The sequence below is a fragment of the Mya arenaria genome, chromosome 10 (assembly GCF_026914265.1).
Source record: "Mya arenaria isolate MELC-2E11 chromosome 10, ASM2691426v1".
Taxonomy (NCBI): domain Eukaryota; kingdom Metazoa; phylum Mollusca; class Bivalvia; order Myida; family Myidae; genus Mya; species Mya arenaria.
Window position 1 is genome coordinate 21,419,660 of NC_069131.1, and position 18,646 is coordinate 21,438,305.

At 34.3% G+C, this 18,646-nt stretch overlaps 1 protein-coding gene across 11 annotated transcripts in view; it reads right to left on the minus strand.

Annotated features, from left to right (window-relative positions):
• Window positions 1-18,646, minus strand: part of LOC128206481 (sal-like protein 2) — a 94,425-nt gene that overhangs the window by 19,356 nt on the left and 56,423 nt on the right. Inside the window, exons 5-6 of one of the 11 annotated variants that reach the window (XM_052908927.1) lie at window positions 9,418-9,487; window positions 8,288-8,689 (exon numbers count right to left, since the gene is read on the minus strand). The exons of 2 other annotated variants lie outside the window; for them this stretch is intronic. In XM_052908927.1, coding sequence (XP_052764887.1) covers window positions 8,314-8,689; window positions 9,418-9,487 — 446 coding nt within the window. In that variant the 3' untranslated portion in view covers window positions 8,288-8,313. Of the gene's footprint in view, window positions 1-491; window positions 1,661-2,598; window positions 3,690-4,875; window positions 5,256-8,287; window positions 8,690-9,417; window positions 9,488-10,838; window positions 11,896-13,776; window positions 14,165-15,779; window positions 16,988-17,617; window positions 18,571-18,646 lie in introns of those variants that run through there. 8 more of the 11 variants (XM_052908941.1, XM_052908942.1, XM_052908951.1 and 5 more) reach the window with 8 other exon arrangements.

Here is an 18,646-nt window from a genome sequence, read left to right on the forward strand (position 1 = left end):
CCTTGCAAATCCTCAATGCCAATTTTCAACACATTACTGTACCGGCAGTACTGGCTCAAATTCCAAAATTCTTTTTAAAATGAATGCATATTAGTGTCCTCTTTCCATCGATACCAAATTTATGAGTGTGCGATATAAAACAAAACAGATATTGTAGTTTTTGCAGACCGGACAAGACTTTTGGATATTGTAGTTTTTGTAGACCGGACAAGACTTTTGGCCATTAGTATATAAATGATGATCTTGCAAATCTATGCAGGGAGATAGCGATTCTTGGGCACATTTTATAGTTATTTTATCACGATAAAACTGTTTAAACTTCTGCAGCTGATTTGCCTCGTTAAAGACTTTTGAACGTTATCTACGATGTTATAAAAGAAAATCCGATAATTATAAAGTCTTGCACCTTTGGCTAAATGACGTGGCGCTTTTCCAATCAGATAACAACATACAAATATGGAACAACACCACTTTTATTTAGTATTGGTCATATATAACGTGTCCAAAAGGACTCTTAACTTGACATGAAAAGCCCATATGCTACGGAGTCAGTTGAGAAGGGGCTCACTCACTTAGGTTTTCCCACTCTTAAGTAGATTACTGGGGCCGTCCCTGCATTGTATAAGGAACAATATAAAGTAATACAATAATGAGTACACACAACGTGTACTATACACTTTGATTAATGACAATATAAAACACATTGTCATGTACATGTATGTATAATTATTAATCAATTACTATCACATATCGGGTAAAAATCATGATAATTAAGCTTTATCAAGCGGAAGTGAACACAATTGATACGATCTGAATTCAAATCAAGTTAACCGGAACTCATGTCAATACAAATATGACTCATTTGATAACTAGAAGTTGAGATCATCAGTACGTATATTTTAATTATTGTTATCAAAAATAAATCTCCAACTTGAACAAACACTTAAATCTGGTCTCTAATGTGTATCATGACATACAATTTATAAATATTTTCGAATGTATCCTTAATATACTTACAGGAAATATCGTGTTTCACATCATCTACATGAGAAGCGAAAAGGTACAAGATGCTTTGCATCATTCGAATGCAAATGTTGCATGTTTGATTTAATTCAGCCTAAACTTGGCAACATGACCGAAAGTTTGAGCCAACAGTTAAAACAATCTTCAAGTATGTATTCGTTTATCTTTCAAATTGATTTAAATCAATATAATTATTATTCAGCTGAGCACGATGGCAGTAGTTTTCTTACTGTACGTCGTCTGGAAGGCCGTAATGGAAACACTTGCCGTTGGTTCAAAATGAGTTTAATATTGCGACAATCTTATTCATTATGAATAAGGCACCTATTTCTTTTTCATAAACACATCTCGATTTAATTCGTGTTCAGACAAAGTAAGTAAACCTAAATTAAGGTGTTCGATTACATGAACTGCAAGGAGTGCGTCGTCTCGTGCACGGTAAATAGATGTCCTCTTAATGTTCCTTTCTGGCTAAACTTCGCTCCACATATCTTGCACTCAAATGGTTTCTCCCCCGTATGGACCCGTATATGCTGAGTCAGTTTCCACTTTGACGGGAACAGTTTCCGGCAGAATTGGCAGATGTGAGAACCCTTCTTTTCGATCGAGCTGGTTGTATCAGCAGATGACAGATACACTGAAATGATATTAAAAAAATAAGTTCTCAACTTTGATGTGAGGTTCTTGTGATTGTTATGGAGAAGAACATATTCCGACTATAAAGTAAATTGCACGACTTGAGATTATTCGAGTAGGTTCAAAATCGGACGTATACCTCCGACTTTGGCGATTATCGTTTTTGATTAACGAAAATCGATGATAGCTTAAACACAAAACATTATCTCCCATTAAATACCTATATAGTCTAATTGGATTTGTTTTATCTGCAGTGTATTTGCGGTAATAAAATTGCCAGTAGAAATGAAAAATCATCCTTTCTAATACTACCAAAATTGCATGTAGTCACAAGGAATCAAAGTTAAACATTACTGACTGGATTAAACGACAAGCTTATTGGTACAACGGATACCTTCAGTTAGTTTTGACTTGTTCGTATTTGAAATTGTTGTGTTAAAGGTCAGTCCACACAAACTATACAGTAACCTCCGTTTATTATAGCAATTTTCAGAAAGATTGTTTTATAAAAGTTCATAATACAACTGGACATAGTAAGCCTTAAATTAAGGACATAAAAATATATCGTTAGCGCAACAAACCATTCTTATAGGAGCAAACTAGGCATATATGAAAAGCCTGACCATAGATATGATGCAGTTCATGTTCTAATAAGCCATGTTGGAGACAAAACTACTACAAGTATAACATTAGTGTTATGGTGTACATTGAATATGATTTTGCTGATGAGATTGCGGTCTGCAAAACGCCAACAGAGCTCTCAACAGTCACATTACAATTATGTGTATGTTCGAAAACAAGGTGTCTTCAATTTGGATGAAAAACGTTCAATTTAAATTCAAAGTTTATTGTACACTATGCACATATATAACATGTGATACGAGTTTAACAACAAATGAAAATAGAACAAAAATAGGTCAAGCGGTGTAAGTAAAAAGAAAAAAGAACAGTTTATCTATCTTCTAGAGACTAATATTTAAATAAATATCAATTTGCAATGTTTTACAGTAAACTTGAGTTGAAATTAAGCCTGGTGTATTTCTAAAACAATCCAGTTTATTTTTCTTCGCTATTTATATAATTTATTTTTCTTACCATATGTTGCATTTATCAACTCAAGCTGGGCAACCAAATAAGCTTATAATAATACACTGAAATTTATAAGGAAAAACCCTGTAGTCTGATATTAAAAAATCATCCCTGTTTAGGGGTACAAGGCAATGAAAAAAACGACAAATAAGTAGAGAGACAAACATATTTACAAAACATAAACAAACACAAACACCAATACCAAGTTCACACCAAATACCAAATTCGAACACTACAAACAAACAACAGTCTCATCAAAATTGCAACAATCTTTATAAAGGCTGTCATTATCACACAAACCAATTGATTTGCGTGATCGTAAGATTATAAAACGTTTATTTTGTTACAAAGTAAACCATTTGAAAACATTGATCTGTTGCATTCCGAGTATATGTCATGATCATCTTTTTAAATCGATGAATTTCGAATAATCTTGCTTTTCTCGCATTTTGACGCAGGGACCTTAGTATTTTTATACAAATATATTCATTAAGTGTCAAAAAAGTTTATAAACAACTATTATATCTAATGATACGATTATGAATAAATTAAATCTCAAACACAAAGTTTTAAACTTTCAGTATTAAACTCAGTTGTTAAATTCAATCAACTTCTAATCTGTTCCAGATTTCGTTATGACAAATACTGTCCACCAGTTTAAAAATTGATGTTGCCATGCTAGAACGCATTTTCAACTTTTAACAACTAGTCCGTGGTATTCTAATTAAACTGAGTGTGCATGTTTGCCATATGTCCGGACATAGCTCCTTTTTGGCTAAACTTGGCTCCACAAATCTTGCACTCAAATGGTTTCTCGCCCGTGTGGACTCGGATGTGCTGAGTTAGTTTCCACTTGGAAGGGAATAGTTTGCGGCAGTACTGACAGCTGTGGACACACTTGGCAAACTTTGGAGGAATTATTCCTTTCGTTGATTGTTGCACTGAAACAAACGAGATAAATTATAGCCATGATATATCTTCAAATAAAAGTGAACTAGCTGGTGCTTTCACTGACAAGCCACCTTTGAATGGAATTTTGACTGAAATGCCGCTATTCTGTTAAAACTGTTCTAAACTCATAATCTCTTCTGACACCATTTTTCCCCAGATATATCCACACATTCAACTACGTCATTTCTGAAATGGCGTTACGTTCTCATACAATTTGATGTCCTTTTCTGAAGAAAAAAACTACAATAAATTCTCTGCCACTTAAATCCATTTAAAAATGTTTGTACCATGTCACACGTGAACTATAGTTTACAATTGTTCTCTATTCAATGCGTGATTGTTTCAACCTTGGGACAACGAAACCGCCAACGTTTCCTTAAAGATACAAATAGCGTGGTCCCAACGTTAGGAATTGGTGATCGTCTAACTTTATATCAACGTTTTTTGAACAACCAATGCACAACCTTCATATAATGTTGGTACATTAAAGATAATGTTTCAGCTTTGTTTCAATGTAAGACCGCGCTTTATTTCACAAAAAGTTAATTTTCACGAGTGGCGTAGCCACGAGTGAAAAAGTTCAGTTTTTCATTCACGAGGTGAAATATTTTGATTAATATTGTGCCTGATAAGATAAATAATGACAATTAGTTGTAGTTATTTTTCAGAAAAGCGAGCCAAATTGTATGCGAACATAAATTCCTTATGGAAATGACGTCGTTGAAATTGTGTTCTATCCCTGTGCGTGCTGAAGTTTCATTTGGACCTGTAAACAGGCTTAAATTAAAAACATTTCAAAACATTGAAATTTCGGATACTGCATACATTGGACTTGCTGCAAAAACGCCTGATAATCTAACAAACAATAACACTGTATGATGTAACTGCGGATTCAGCATACATAGGATTAGCTGATAGTAGTAATGGCAATCCAGAAAAAAATCAGTATGTAATTGTGGATTTAACATACAAATATGTGTTTACTATTTTGAGGAAATATAACACAGTTTTGACGTTGTGAGTTTATACAAAATCTGAGTTTTCATTTAATTTATTTAAAGGTATATATTTATAAATATATATCCATAACCACATAGAAATAAACTTAACGCATTTTTGCATAACAATCTTGGTTGAAAAAAAAACATGCACTGTAAATCATGTTCAGACATTCACCAAATTCCTACTTATGCGTGAAGCACAAGTTTAAAGGCATTATACAATCAGAAACACACTATAGAGTAGTAAAGAAGCATTGCGCCCACCATATACATTTATATATCAAAGAAGCAGATGATCTCAAATATTAATAAGTTTATTTATTCATAGCAATCGTTTTGATTAGATGTTCACTTAGTGTTTCGCAATCACGTGTGATCTCAAGGTATCCTTGCGTCCAAAACTCTTGCCACAGAGGTCGCAGGTAAATGGTTTCTCTCCCGTGTGTACTCGCACATGGCGGGCAAGTTTCGAACTGTCTGGAAAGTATTTACCGCAGATTGGACAGGGCTTCATATTTGATGGTAAATCGAGAAGATGACGAACCACCGATACATCTGAAAATATAAAACAAATACGGTTAGCCTCATTGTAAGTCCTCATTGGTAGTTGCATGTGGAGATAAATAACCATTCATTTAAACAAGATTTACAGGGAGGGAACGACACTGTTGTCTTTATTTTTTCAGTCAAACATGGGACATCATTTCAGAATGATTTCCACTCCTTCCAATAATCTGAAATACAAGCTGCCAATGCGTCACAAAAGCATAGAAAGAGCACCACAAACGGCTATCAATCATCGCCTGTCATTCTTAGAATATCGACAAGAATAGCTGAAAAACAGTATTATTGATTGACCTTGCTATGCATATGCAAATGCCAACAAGTTGATGTCGATATAGCGACATTTCTTACTGTGAAAAAAGGCGAGCTCTTTGAATATAAGGGGCATGTCATAAACATTGGAAGTTTGTGAACAACAACATATATATATACAAAGTCCCTCTCTTTATTAGACTTGCGGAATTCTACAGAAAAAACATTCCCAAAAACGTACATAATTCAAACTTCGTTTGTACTGCTTTTGAAACCAGAGAAAACTTCTAGCTGACACAATCCCGTCGTAGTATGTTTTATATATCGTAACCACACATATTAATCTGCATCTATACCTAATTCTATTGTATAAAATACGGATGTACCAGCGGCGGATCCCGGATTTGACGTAATTTTCGGGCGTAACCTAATTTAAAGGAAATTAACCGTTTTGATTGGTTAATAGGTAAGTCGGCGAGCCTACGAGAGGCGCTATTAAGATGAAATTTTGAATTCAATTTTCAAGATACTGAATTCTAAGCAATAACTTTCTGTGAAAACATATGAGATGTTATATTTAAGAAAAAACTATTAAACTTCTTTTAAAAACATATGTTTTACAAATCCGAAACAAATAATTTCAAATCTTGGAGAGTAGGATTATTATTGGTCAACTGTGTTCTTATTTGTAAGCAAAGCTACGGTACATCGACCAATAATCACCTAGATGTTCATTGTATATACCTCATTTGCCATATATTATGGAATAAGTGAATAAGCGTTGTTTGACTTGACTTTGACTTGACCTAGAGGTTGGTATCTGAATATCAATAGTCTGAACTACCTTGCAGTCTCCGTCTGAGATTGCCCTTTGGAAAAACCAAACTAGTTTTAAGAACTAGCACTTATTCTGTAATGGTTACCTGTTCGTTCAACTATAAAAACTTCGGGCCGCGTATAATGAAGTAGGTCACAACTTTCCGATTCGCAGTCAGCTGTTTGTTGTTGATAAAATTACGGATTGTTAATAATTATTTATAATAAAAACGCAGTTGGCAGTTTGGTCCTCCAAGATACGATGTGGGTTTTTTTACGGAAAACCTTTCAAAACATTTATATTGATTTGATTTTACTATCCTGATGATGCTATTTCATAGCATCATTTGCGGAATTTAAAAATTAAATGCCCCTTTTTCATACAACACGTGTTTTATTTCAATCCATAATAGTATGACTATGCCTGTGGACATGTCACATTGGCCCAAAACTGAAATTTTCGATCGCAATTTATAATAAAACGACGGGTCAACTTTATGACCCTCAAAAAATCTGTATTTCTTATCTGTCCTATTAATCTTACACTGCGTCCAGTAGACAAATAAGTGCTAAACTAGCGTATCTTAACGCTACTATTGCACTGATAGGAGAAATCGATAGAGACCGTCGTTACCCTGATAAGCTCCAAAGTTGGCAATGCCTTGGGCAATATATAAACTTTCTAAATGGCTGTATTATGGGCAAGAGATAGGTACAGTAGTTGTTGTGCGTCAAGCGACACACAGTTGACATAACATTATTTACTAATTCAAGGGCCATAACCCAGTGAAATAAGTGCCAAAAGAACATGCTGACCAAGAAGTTTCATGAGTGTAGGTGCCATAATTAGTGGTCCTACATCTGACTAGTACATACAAACAGCCGCTTCAGAGTCTATGACGAGTTCTGTTTTGGCGACTCAACGTTTAGGGAACAAAATGCATAACCAAATGTTAAAAAAGTTCCCTATACGTGCATTAAAAATATTGTGGCTAACATCTTACAAGATATATAGGCTAAAGTATGGGAGTCACATGCAACACAAACCCTAACCGACCACTTTTAATATACAGATCATGTTAGTGCTAGTGAAATGTGACAGCAAATGGCTGCCCCTGTGAAATGTTTAGTCATTCTTTATGAAGTATTCAAGAACGATTCATGAAGTTACTTCATGAAGACTTCAAGTGAAAATGCGACTTTTTCATAAAAACTCATGAAACGACAGAATTATTCATGGTTTCATGCACAGCCCACGTTCATGAAAAGTTCATAGAGTTTAAAACAGGCCAAATTCATGAAGTATTCATGAAGAAGTTCTATCATGGATTTATTCATGAAATGATTAACAACTCTTGTTCATGAAGAGTTCAAGAACATATTACCAAAATTCTTGAAAATGAACTTCATGAAGTGTTCATGAATTTTGTTTTTCATTATTTTAACTCTCATTTTCTGTTCATGAATATTTTATTCGTTAATAGTGCATGAAGATAAAGGCTTGAAATTTCATTCACAAAATTATTTGCATTTTAAGAATATTTCAAGAAGTAAAGTTTGACCCATTAAATGTCTAATATTCATATTTACTTTAGATTTTGCAGCGACCTCAAAGCAGACTGGGCAGTGATAAATATTCTGCAAAAAGGCGCCCCAAATGAGCGCTCACAAGAGGCAGCTGATTTTGCACATGTTTGCAAGGTCTAACTTGTAAATTATGGCCAAAAATAGACTTTCTGAGAATCAGACAAGGCCTCCATATGACGGTCAGACTTTGAGACACCTGGGACCGCTTTCAAGTCTAATTGTAAAACCTGTTATCTTTTGTCAATGGACAAAAAGCTATCACAAAAGTTCAATATATTATTATTGTACTCTGAAAAACTTAATCATTATGAAGGAACGCTAAATGAATAAACAATAAAATATGTGAATGTGACTCTATTGCTCTTTTAATTCAGATCAGCAATGACAAATTTAATTATTGCTTCTTTTTCTGGCGGAGTGTTTTTTGCATATTTTCAAGTTTCTTACAGAAGCAATCTTTACTTATGTTTGTTTTTTCACACACTAAACGCTCCAGCTTTTCAAGCTTAACAATGTCCAAAGGTGGGCGTGGCCCGCTCTCAGAACATTTATTGGTTCTCTTCCCTGTTCTGCTGCAGTTCATCAACTCCTCATTTGAGAATAAAGCTTTACATAGTGTTGATAAAACTTGCTGGACATCACTAGCATCCAGGTGGGAAACCAAATTTAAAAGATTATCCTGCTGACTGGAACCACCGGACTCGAGTGCCACAACCCTATCTTCAAGCCTCCTTATCTTCCTCCTCAGTGCCCGTATTTCTTCCTTGATCCTGAGAAGGAAAGGAAACAATTACTTTGAATAGGGAAAAGTCACAAAACCTAAATCCTGCCATATGTGTCTAATTAAGGCATCCTACAGCCCTCCAGCTATACTTTAAGATAATTGCGGATCCAAATATGGCAACATTAATGAAATAAATATGTCTTGTATAATGGCTGGAGGGAATATCACACTTATGGCACATGTTTTAACGCGTATGCTACCAGTGCAGATCCAGATCAGCCTGCACAACTGACAACTGTGCCGTCTGATCAGGATCTCCACTGTTTGCTTTTATATTCATAGAAGAATTTCTGACTGAAAAGCCAACAGTGGAGATCCTGATCCGACTGCACGGATGTACAGGCTGATCTGGATCTGCAGTAGTCGTATTTGCGTTAAAACACGTATCCATGGGGTAAAGGGTTAAGAGAGAAAATGACCAAGGCCTTTAGTCCATTCTCAAGGGACATGAATGTTAAACCTGGGTAATATACATTAGGGTTTTTGCCAACCAGTCCTTTTAGAACTCCAAAAATCATAAAACACATGGGTCCTCCTTATGTTATCAGAATTGAATCAATCCACGCAGGTAGGCTGATGATTTAACTAACCAGCTAAGTGGGAAGAGCGCCTGCTTCGAGTAAGGGCACCATCCAAGGATCATTCATGTAAATAAAGTTTGGCTTATAATCGCTTATTAGAAGAGAATTATTTACTAACTTTGCATCAACTTACACATCTGGGCTTTCACTTGTTGAGCTTCTTTTGTTTGCCACAATGACATCTGCTGAGAACTTTGGCGAACCTATAATTTAAAGAAAAACAGGAACTTGTACAATACATATAGTATATTTCAATTATTCTAATGCTAAATGTTTTAAAACACAAGTCCCTGTGTCTGTCATATCAGTATGATTTCACAATTTTAGGGTATGGTTTGTGACTCCATTCTCAACTTCAGGGGGTCACTGGAATTTCAGTATTTCGTCAATATACAATTATGACAATTTGACTCAATCTCATCTCAAAATTGGTGGTTTTGCAATCTATTTTTAAGGTGTTAGATTAGACAAAATAGCAAGCTGCCTCTTGCTAACATACTTCAGTATCTGGTACTGGTATATTTAAATGATCTAGGTCTGCATTAACTAACTATTGCAAAGAAAAGTTAAATTTTGCCCAGAATAAACATTTTGACCAAGTGTCAAAAAGATAAGTCATAAATGTAGTCTCTTTGGTGTTAACAAGCTTTTCCTTCTGTGTCCAAAAAGCAGATCACTTAAAAATATTACACAGTTATCGACTTATGGTAATGATTTGACCTACTCACCTAGTTTCTTATTGCACATGACCCATATTCGAAATCGACCTAAAGATCATCAATATAAACATTCTGACGAAGTTTCATGAAGATACAATCATAAATGTGACCTATACAGTGTAAACACATTGTTCCTTTAATTTAACCTGATGACCTAGTTCTACTACACATGACCCAGATTCCAACTTGACCTAGAGATTATCAATATAAACAGTCTGACCAAGTTCCATGAAGATACAGTCATAAATGTGACCTCTAGAGTGTTAACAAGCTTTTCCTATGATTTGACCTGGTGACCTAGTTTTTGACTGCATATGACCCAGATTCGAACTTAACCTGGAGATTATAAATATAAACATTCTGACCAAGTTTCATGAGAATAAAATCATAAATGTGACCTCTTAAGTGCAAAACAGCCCATGCTCAGGTCATGATGGTTCAAATGGTTTGGTTCAATATTTAAGGAGCTACATACGACTAAATAATATTTGAGCGGAATATGATACATGTAGCTTGAACTATTTGAGCGGAACATGATAGCTTTAACTCAATTTTCCACATAAACCTACCCAAGAACTGACACATATAACATTTTGACAATTATTATGGATGATTTAGAATGGGAGAAAACATATCAATATTGGCATCAAATTAGCTTTTTTTTAATGTGAAACATGATAACCGAACAGTATTGTTAATTAAACGAAGCATAATTACAGCAAATGGGTAAAATCAATAACAATTATGATAAAAAAAGTTTAAGAAGTGTAACAACATGATAATCAATACACAAACATGTACAATAATAACGGTATCAAGAACATTTACATTTCTTTGAATCAACATAATCAAATAACCTTAAATTAATAATGTTAATTGAATCTTCTTTTCACAAATCCAAAACTAATAATCAAAAAAGAACATAGACATTCAAACATAAGAAAAAACATATACAATGACCAAGATCTTGATTTTATGTCCGAGAACTATGAACTTATAACCTCAATGCAATTTTAAAAAAATGTTGTTTTTAACAGACTAAAACTATTGGACTGTTCCCTGTCATTTTATTGCATTGTGCTATAGTGTGAGTATATGACCAAATAGCTGGTTTGCATAAAACATCATAAGTCAGTTCCTTTCTTAAGTCATTTTCATAATTTAAGTATTACACTGGTCACATGATTTAATAATTGAATAATTCCTAAATAATTTTACTGTCATTGGCTTTATTAAATAATACCTACTGTCATTTTAAATCAAATCCACTTTTCCCTTATTTAAACTGTAATTGTAGTAAGCCTGTAACTGCCTTCTAGTTAGCCTGTAATTGCCTTCTAGTAAGCCTGTAATTGCCTTCTAGTAAGCCTGTAACTGCCTTCTAGTAAGCCTGTAACTGCCTTCTAGTTAGCCTGTAACTGCCTTCTAGTAAGCTTGTAACTGCCTTCTAGTTAGCCAGTAACTGCTTCTTGTTAGTTTGTAATTGCCTTCTAGTTAGCCTGTAACTGCCTTCTAGTAAGCTTGTAACTGCCTTCTAGTTAGCTGGTAACTGCCTTGTTGTTATCTTCTAGTTAGCCTGTAATCGCCTTCTACTTAGCCTTAAAATGCCTTCTTGTTAGCCTTCGCACTAGTCTGTAATCACCTCCTATTTAGCCCCTTAACATACATATCAGTTGGCTATGGATGACTATGGTGTACAGCGAACATGTGGCATTTCAAATGGTCCTTTCGTCCAAACCCCCGTCCACACACTTGACAGCTGAACCGTATCTCCCGAGTATGTACCAGCATATGGCGCGCCAATTTGGAATTGTCGGAGAAATACTTCTGGCAAATATGGCAGGTCTTGATGTTTGTTGGCAGCTCCATGCGATCACTCATGAAGTCCAGACCTGAAACAATGTATAGGCATGCACCTTAGTTGTTACAAGGAGATGTCATTGGAATTCAAAACAATATGTTTGTATGTATCAGAGTTGAACAAGGACTGATTATTATGAGCATATAACTTACTGGTAATGTAAAACAGTACTGTAATCATTCCTTATCAAATAATTGTAAATTTAGTTTGCAGTATCAGATATGGTAGAAATTTGATTTATTCTGTTACAATAGAAAGACCTCCAAAAATATTTTACACCTTGTCTAATAAACCTGAAATTTTCAAGTCATAAAAAAAAACTACCTGGGATAAAAAGTTGAATTTCTTGAAAAACAGTTGAATAGTTTTACACACAGTTTTAGCAAGTGTTTGAGCATCCAAGACCTTCAAAAAAGTGCCAATTATTTATGTTTTATAACATAGAATTTGGCTGTGTATGGCAAGGGGTAAAAAGGTCTTGAATACCTTCTGTAAATATACAAATGATATTAATTGAAGAAAATGATGTTAAATATCAAAGTAAACAAAACTGGCACACGATGATTCATTCCAAATCAGCAATATCATGTATGTTTATAAAAAAAGAAAATACTCCCATTTTAAAAATAAAAAAATGTCTTCAAAATATTCATACACAATGGATAGGCATTTAAGGTGAAAATGACTGTAGTGATTTTTTTTGTTAGGTACGGCCCTGCCATATGCGAAACAACCGGCCACTATTTTACTATAGTTTGGGATAAATTATGGCATTTCAACAGAGCAAAATCTAAATATATATATTATATTTAACAAAACTTAAATTATAAAATGAAATAAGTCATGTTAAAAAAGGTCTTTTTTAGTCGAGGAAATATTTGAGATGATTACATCAAAAATAAAATTACTATGCATCATGATGTCAGTAAACATCGCACACACATTTGGTAAAATACATTTACATTGTTTTTTATGCTATTTTAACAAAAATTTAACATTGATGATATACCAGAAAAATTATTAATCATTAAAAAATCTGACCGCCGTCCTCGGCACACGCACCATATGCCCATGGAACTTTTTTATCTGGACAGGAAACACATAATATATATTACTAATACGATATGTGCCCAATCACTGGATTTTGAGAAAAGAATTGTTTTACCCTATTTGTATAATAGTAATATATAAATAATATAAATATAATTTAAACAAAACCATACTTTTTTTAACACTGATAAAATATTTTAGTCATGAGAGAATGTGCTTTTAATAACAGTAGGTTTGGTAAAGTGAGTTGTGATTGAGATTTAACTATTTGTGTAATATTGGGGTCTCAAATGAGAAAACTTCATTTATCAAAATATATCATGACATACATTTTGTGCCGAGACAAATCTGTACCATAATTGATGGATAAACAGGCAGACAAATAAACAGACAGTGCGATAACTAGATGCCCACCTTTAGGGTCATAAAAGATGTACTTGATTTATAACACAAATGGATGAGGATATTAGGATAGACACTTATAGTATTTCTCTATGAAAGTGAAGCATGTTTTAATTTTGTTAATATAAAAGGCAACACTAAAGTCTTCTTACTGAAGACCCAAAATCTTGCATATTGGCTTATATATAAGTATTCTTGGTAAGATAGCACAAATTCAGGGAAATGGTAATGCTTTGGAAAAACTTACATTATAAGCTTTAGGAGCAAAAATACATATACATGGAAGCTACAGTGATGAGACAATCAGTTCTTTGTACAATTTATTCAGAAAATAATGATGTAAGAGTAATAACACTTTTATCATTTAAAGACATATTTCCTCTTAAAATTACAACATTGTTTTTGGTTTAAAAGGAAAAGAAATATATAATTACAATATTCAATACTAACTGTTTGTGCATTAATGTTTAACTCTCGACAGTACAGAATTTCATTAAAAGACTCGTATAAAGCAATTATGTACACTCGTTATTCCAATGGTACCAACTTGGTCATTTCCGGGAAGCTTTGTCATATCTGTTATATAAAGCCCAAGGTGTTCCAAATGTCATTTTACACTCTTTTTGTTCATAAACCTCAATCACTTTGTCCATGCTTCTTCTGTCTGTGTGATTTGAGACTCTCTTTCTGAGCAAACTTCTTTTCACAAAGGTCACAGCCATATGGTTTTTCGCCTGTGTGCTTTCGGACGTGGCGTAGAAGTTTCCAGTTGTCAGGAAAGATCATGTTGCAGTACAGACACACCTTCAGTTTTGGTAGCATGCCAGATTCCTGCAGCATTTGAAAGTCTGAAAATATATTAATTTCAGCATTAACAAAGTTCATTCAAAACAAATTGTCTGTTTTGCCTAAAAAGTCCCGTTGGTAAATACACGTTTGGAGAAACCCCAAACACCTTATAACTACAATTAGATTATGACCTACACTTACTACCAACGAGATCATCTATTGACCTCCAATCAATTGAATGCAAAATTGTTAAGTATTGCAGTTTTACAACTTAACAGACATGATGTCAGAACTTGGTTAGCTGCATGCTGAAAACACTTTGAAATCTATGTCAGATACATATCATGTAAAATGTAAATGTGTAAGAAGGGCTGAGCGAGCAAAAGTTAACAACATGACTAACAAGATCGTTGTTAACTTTTAAACATGAAATAATTGATGATGTGCTCATCTATTTTAATAAAACAAGTACATCTGAAACAGTTTTCTCAAATCTTGTTCACAATATACTGCAGATCATAATTGTATCTATTAAACCTCAGGCCCAAATTTCTCAAAACTTCTTAAATCCCTTATAACAGGATTAAGTTTAGCTCACTATTTTTGTTTTTACACTTTTTGCGTATTATTTACCTCTTAAAGAGTTTCTAGACTTAAGATAAGAATTATCTTCATGATAATCATAATAAACCATTTTTCATTTATCAAAATTCAATTTAAGTATGTATTCAGGCAAATTGAAATAAGCTACTTAAGCCTGTTAAGCTTAAGAAGTTTCGAGAAATTGGGGCCATAGCTGTAAAGATTTCAAAGCTAACAACAATGAAGTTTACAATGTTGTTGACTTAAACAAAGCTATGAACAATCTTTTCATGTTCAAGAGGAAGCCTTGCTATATCATTGGTGAACGTCGGTGCTTGGAAAATATATACACCACATGGATATTCTACAGTTAACATATCGTTTTACAAATCAATATTGTTGTTTTATATCAAGGGCAAACATATTTCTTTCTTAAAAGGGCTGTACTCTGTATGATGAAATAGCTAAAAAAAAAAGAGAAAATTGTCAAAAACTGACAAACTTGGTACCGATGAGTACAATGCATTGAAACTTACTAATTGAAGAACCACATAATTTACAATTAATTTATTTTTCGCCTTTTTTTGTGTTTTTCCATTAAAAAAGATTACTAGGTATGTTCAGAATTCATTCCTTGTACAACTCAGTTCTAATCTTCTAATTACAGCTATAACAACTATGAATATGGTGATGGTGTTGGTGGTGGTTGATTGATGACAATGATGACCATGATGACGATGCCCATGGTGATGGTGATGATGGTAATGATGACGATGGCGATGCTGATGCTGATGATTTATGATAATAACAACTAAAAAAGTGTTGTATACTATAGTTGAATAGCCAGCTTACAGGTACACATGAAAAAAGAGGTACTAGTATCCACTTTTGAGACAGACTGCAACTTCAACGTGTCCACGATCAGGTACATAGTTATGGCGTTTTGTAACCTCTTTATTGAACTTTTGAATGAAGGATATGTTTAATGCATTAAATGCAGGCATGATATATTTTACACGACAAGTAAGGAGAAACACTCTTTGAAAGCTCCAAAAGTTTATTCATTGTTAGATTAAACATAAAGTAAAATTGGAATGGTATAAAAACGCTAATGATGCTGTAAACTCTTCATATGATCATTATAAACCGCAAATACTGACTTTTGAAATAAAGCAACTTCAAAGCAAAGTATAACAGATTCATTGACAATAAGCCCTGGTTATAATTAAACTGCACACCCAGTAAGAGATATTGAAAACTGTGTTTCAATACATAACCTTCTATAAGATATTTGTGTCCAGTCGAACCCCGTAGGCTTGAACTCCCAGGGACCCGCGAAAATAACTTGAGCCTCGGAAAATTTGAGCTAAGCGGGAATGCTCTCCTTCAGTAGAAAAAATTGGTCCTTAACATCCAGTTCGAGCCATCGAGCCAAGCAAGTTCAAATCAACGGGGTTCGACAGTAATTTGTATTATTGAATCATGTTCAAAGTAATATTGAATAATGACTTAAAACATGCTTAAATAGTACTGAAGATAACTGAAATGACTGTATTTAAAAACATGGTTTGAGTCCTCTTGCATCAGGCTAATTGAAAGCAACATTGACTGTCTGTCACCAATGTTGAACATAGGACCAAATGATTATAGACAGTCTTCCACATAATATCTTCGGAGTTTTAAAGCTGCACTCTCACAGATTTACTGTTTTGACAACTTTTTATTTTTTTGTCTTGGAATGAGCAAATTTTTGCGTAAATATCTGCAAACTACTGATATAAGACTGCTGACAAAAGCAGATCGCAGATCGCAATAGCGATATATTAGTGACATTTGCAAGAAATCTTTAAAATAATCTTGACAAAGTTTATTAGGAAAAAAAATCCATAATTTCTGGGATGTTACCCTAAACAAAAAATAATAATTTTAGGCCTTACTTTTTCTAGCAGATCAATCAATGAAAAAAGTATACCAGTAATTAAATTCAAACAATTACAACATTAACATTTATAAATCATGAAGCTTCAAAATTGTCACATTTGTCTCAACTTGAGTCTCACTCTTCATAATATTATTATGATGCTATTGTCAGCCTTATATTATTGGTCACATGATAATGCTATGCTGGGCATACATGTGGGTCCTCAAACCATCCTTCTGAGTAAACGACTTGAGGCAAACATCACATTTGAACGGCTTCTCCCCTGTATGTTGTCTTATGTGCCTGTCCAGTTTCCAGCTGTCCGGAAATGTCCATGGACAGTAGGGACAGCTCTTCAGCTTGGACGGTGACTTGATAACTGGAAACATAAGATACAATGCATTAGTTGTTTTATCCACATTGAATTAATGTCCTTATCATAACTGACATACTGTGTCATTTGCGTAACTAAACGCTGTGATACTAAAATGGTCACATGTAACAGTTACAACAATGGTAATTTGATTTATAAGGAGTACACAAGGGGATGACATCGATTGTCCGCCTTTCTCAATCGATCAATGGACATAACTTGGTATTTATTTTTTGTTATTTTTGTCTTGCAACACCGACAAGAGTGTGCTGACATCATGAACATGTGTATGAAAGCTTGTTCACATTGCGATCATGTCTTTGCCAGGGTGGTGACATTGTGAACATACCCACGAAATGCCATTACAATAGTGTGAACAGTTTCTTAGATATGACCATCACATCACCAATGACCCCAAACAAGGCAAGTGCAGACAACGATGCCAACACAGGCTAAATCTCGATTGTTTTTCTTCAAAAAGCAAATGAGCAAAATCTACGGGTTTTTTCATGATAACCATGATAACAACACATTTAACAAAATCAGTCTTTATTCATGTTACACTTAGCAAGGCAATAAAAACACTTATCAATATGCAACAGCAACTTAATTCATTAATTAAATTGTAAAACTTTCAATTTTAGCATTTTGACATTTCACATAAATGCATCCTTTCTCCTTAAACAGATTGACAGACACATTTTTTACAGTTTTATAGTTGTACACTATGTCTCTGACAATTTCATGAACATGGCAGGTTAGGCGTCATACAACATTGTCCCTTACAATTTCATGAACATGGCAGTTTGGCGTCATCCTACATTGTACCTGACATATTCATGAACATGGCAGGTTTGGCATCATCCTACATTGTCTCTGAAATATTCATGAAAATGGCAGGTTTGGCTTCATCCTACATTGTCTCTGACATATTCATGAACATGGCAGGTTTGGCATCATCCTACATTGTCTCTGACATATTCATGAACATGGCAAGTTTGGCTTCATCCTATATTGTCTCTGACATATTCATGAACATGGCAGGTTTGGCATCATCCTACATTGTCTCTGACATATTCATATACATAACAGGTTTGGCATCATCCTACATTTTTGCTTATAAATTCACAATCACAGCTACATTTTTCCTGAAATATTCACAGTCACAGTGATGTTTGACATCACAATACATTTTTTCTGACATATTCATAACTTCAGAGTGTTAGGAGCCTTCTACAATGTAACCGAAAAATGCTTGACTAAAGCCACGTTTTGCGTCATCCTACATTGTCCCTGATATATGTACCAGAACAGCGATGTTTGGCGTATTCCTACATAGCATTTGACATAATTATGCACGACAACAGCCATTAACCAGTCATATTTGGCTTCGTCCTACTGGGTCTCTGACAAATGCACCACCATGTGTGATTGAAGATGTCTCTTTTGGCGGAAAGATTTCTGGCAGAAGGTGCAAGCAAATGGTTTCTCGCCCGTGTGTATTCTCAAATGTTGTTCCAACTTCCACTTGTCGCGACCAAAACACTTTCCACAGTATGCGCAAACAGCCGTGAAGATTGGATGGTAACCTGAAAGCAGAGGCAATAAACCATTAAGGGAACAAAGACAAGGTCATATCAACTTTGATGGTAATCTGATGCAGAG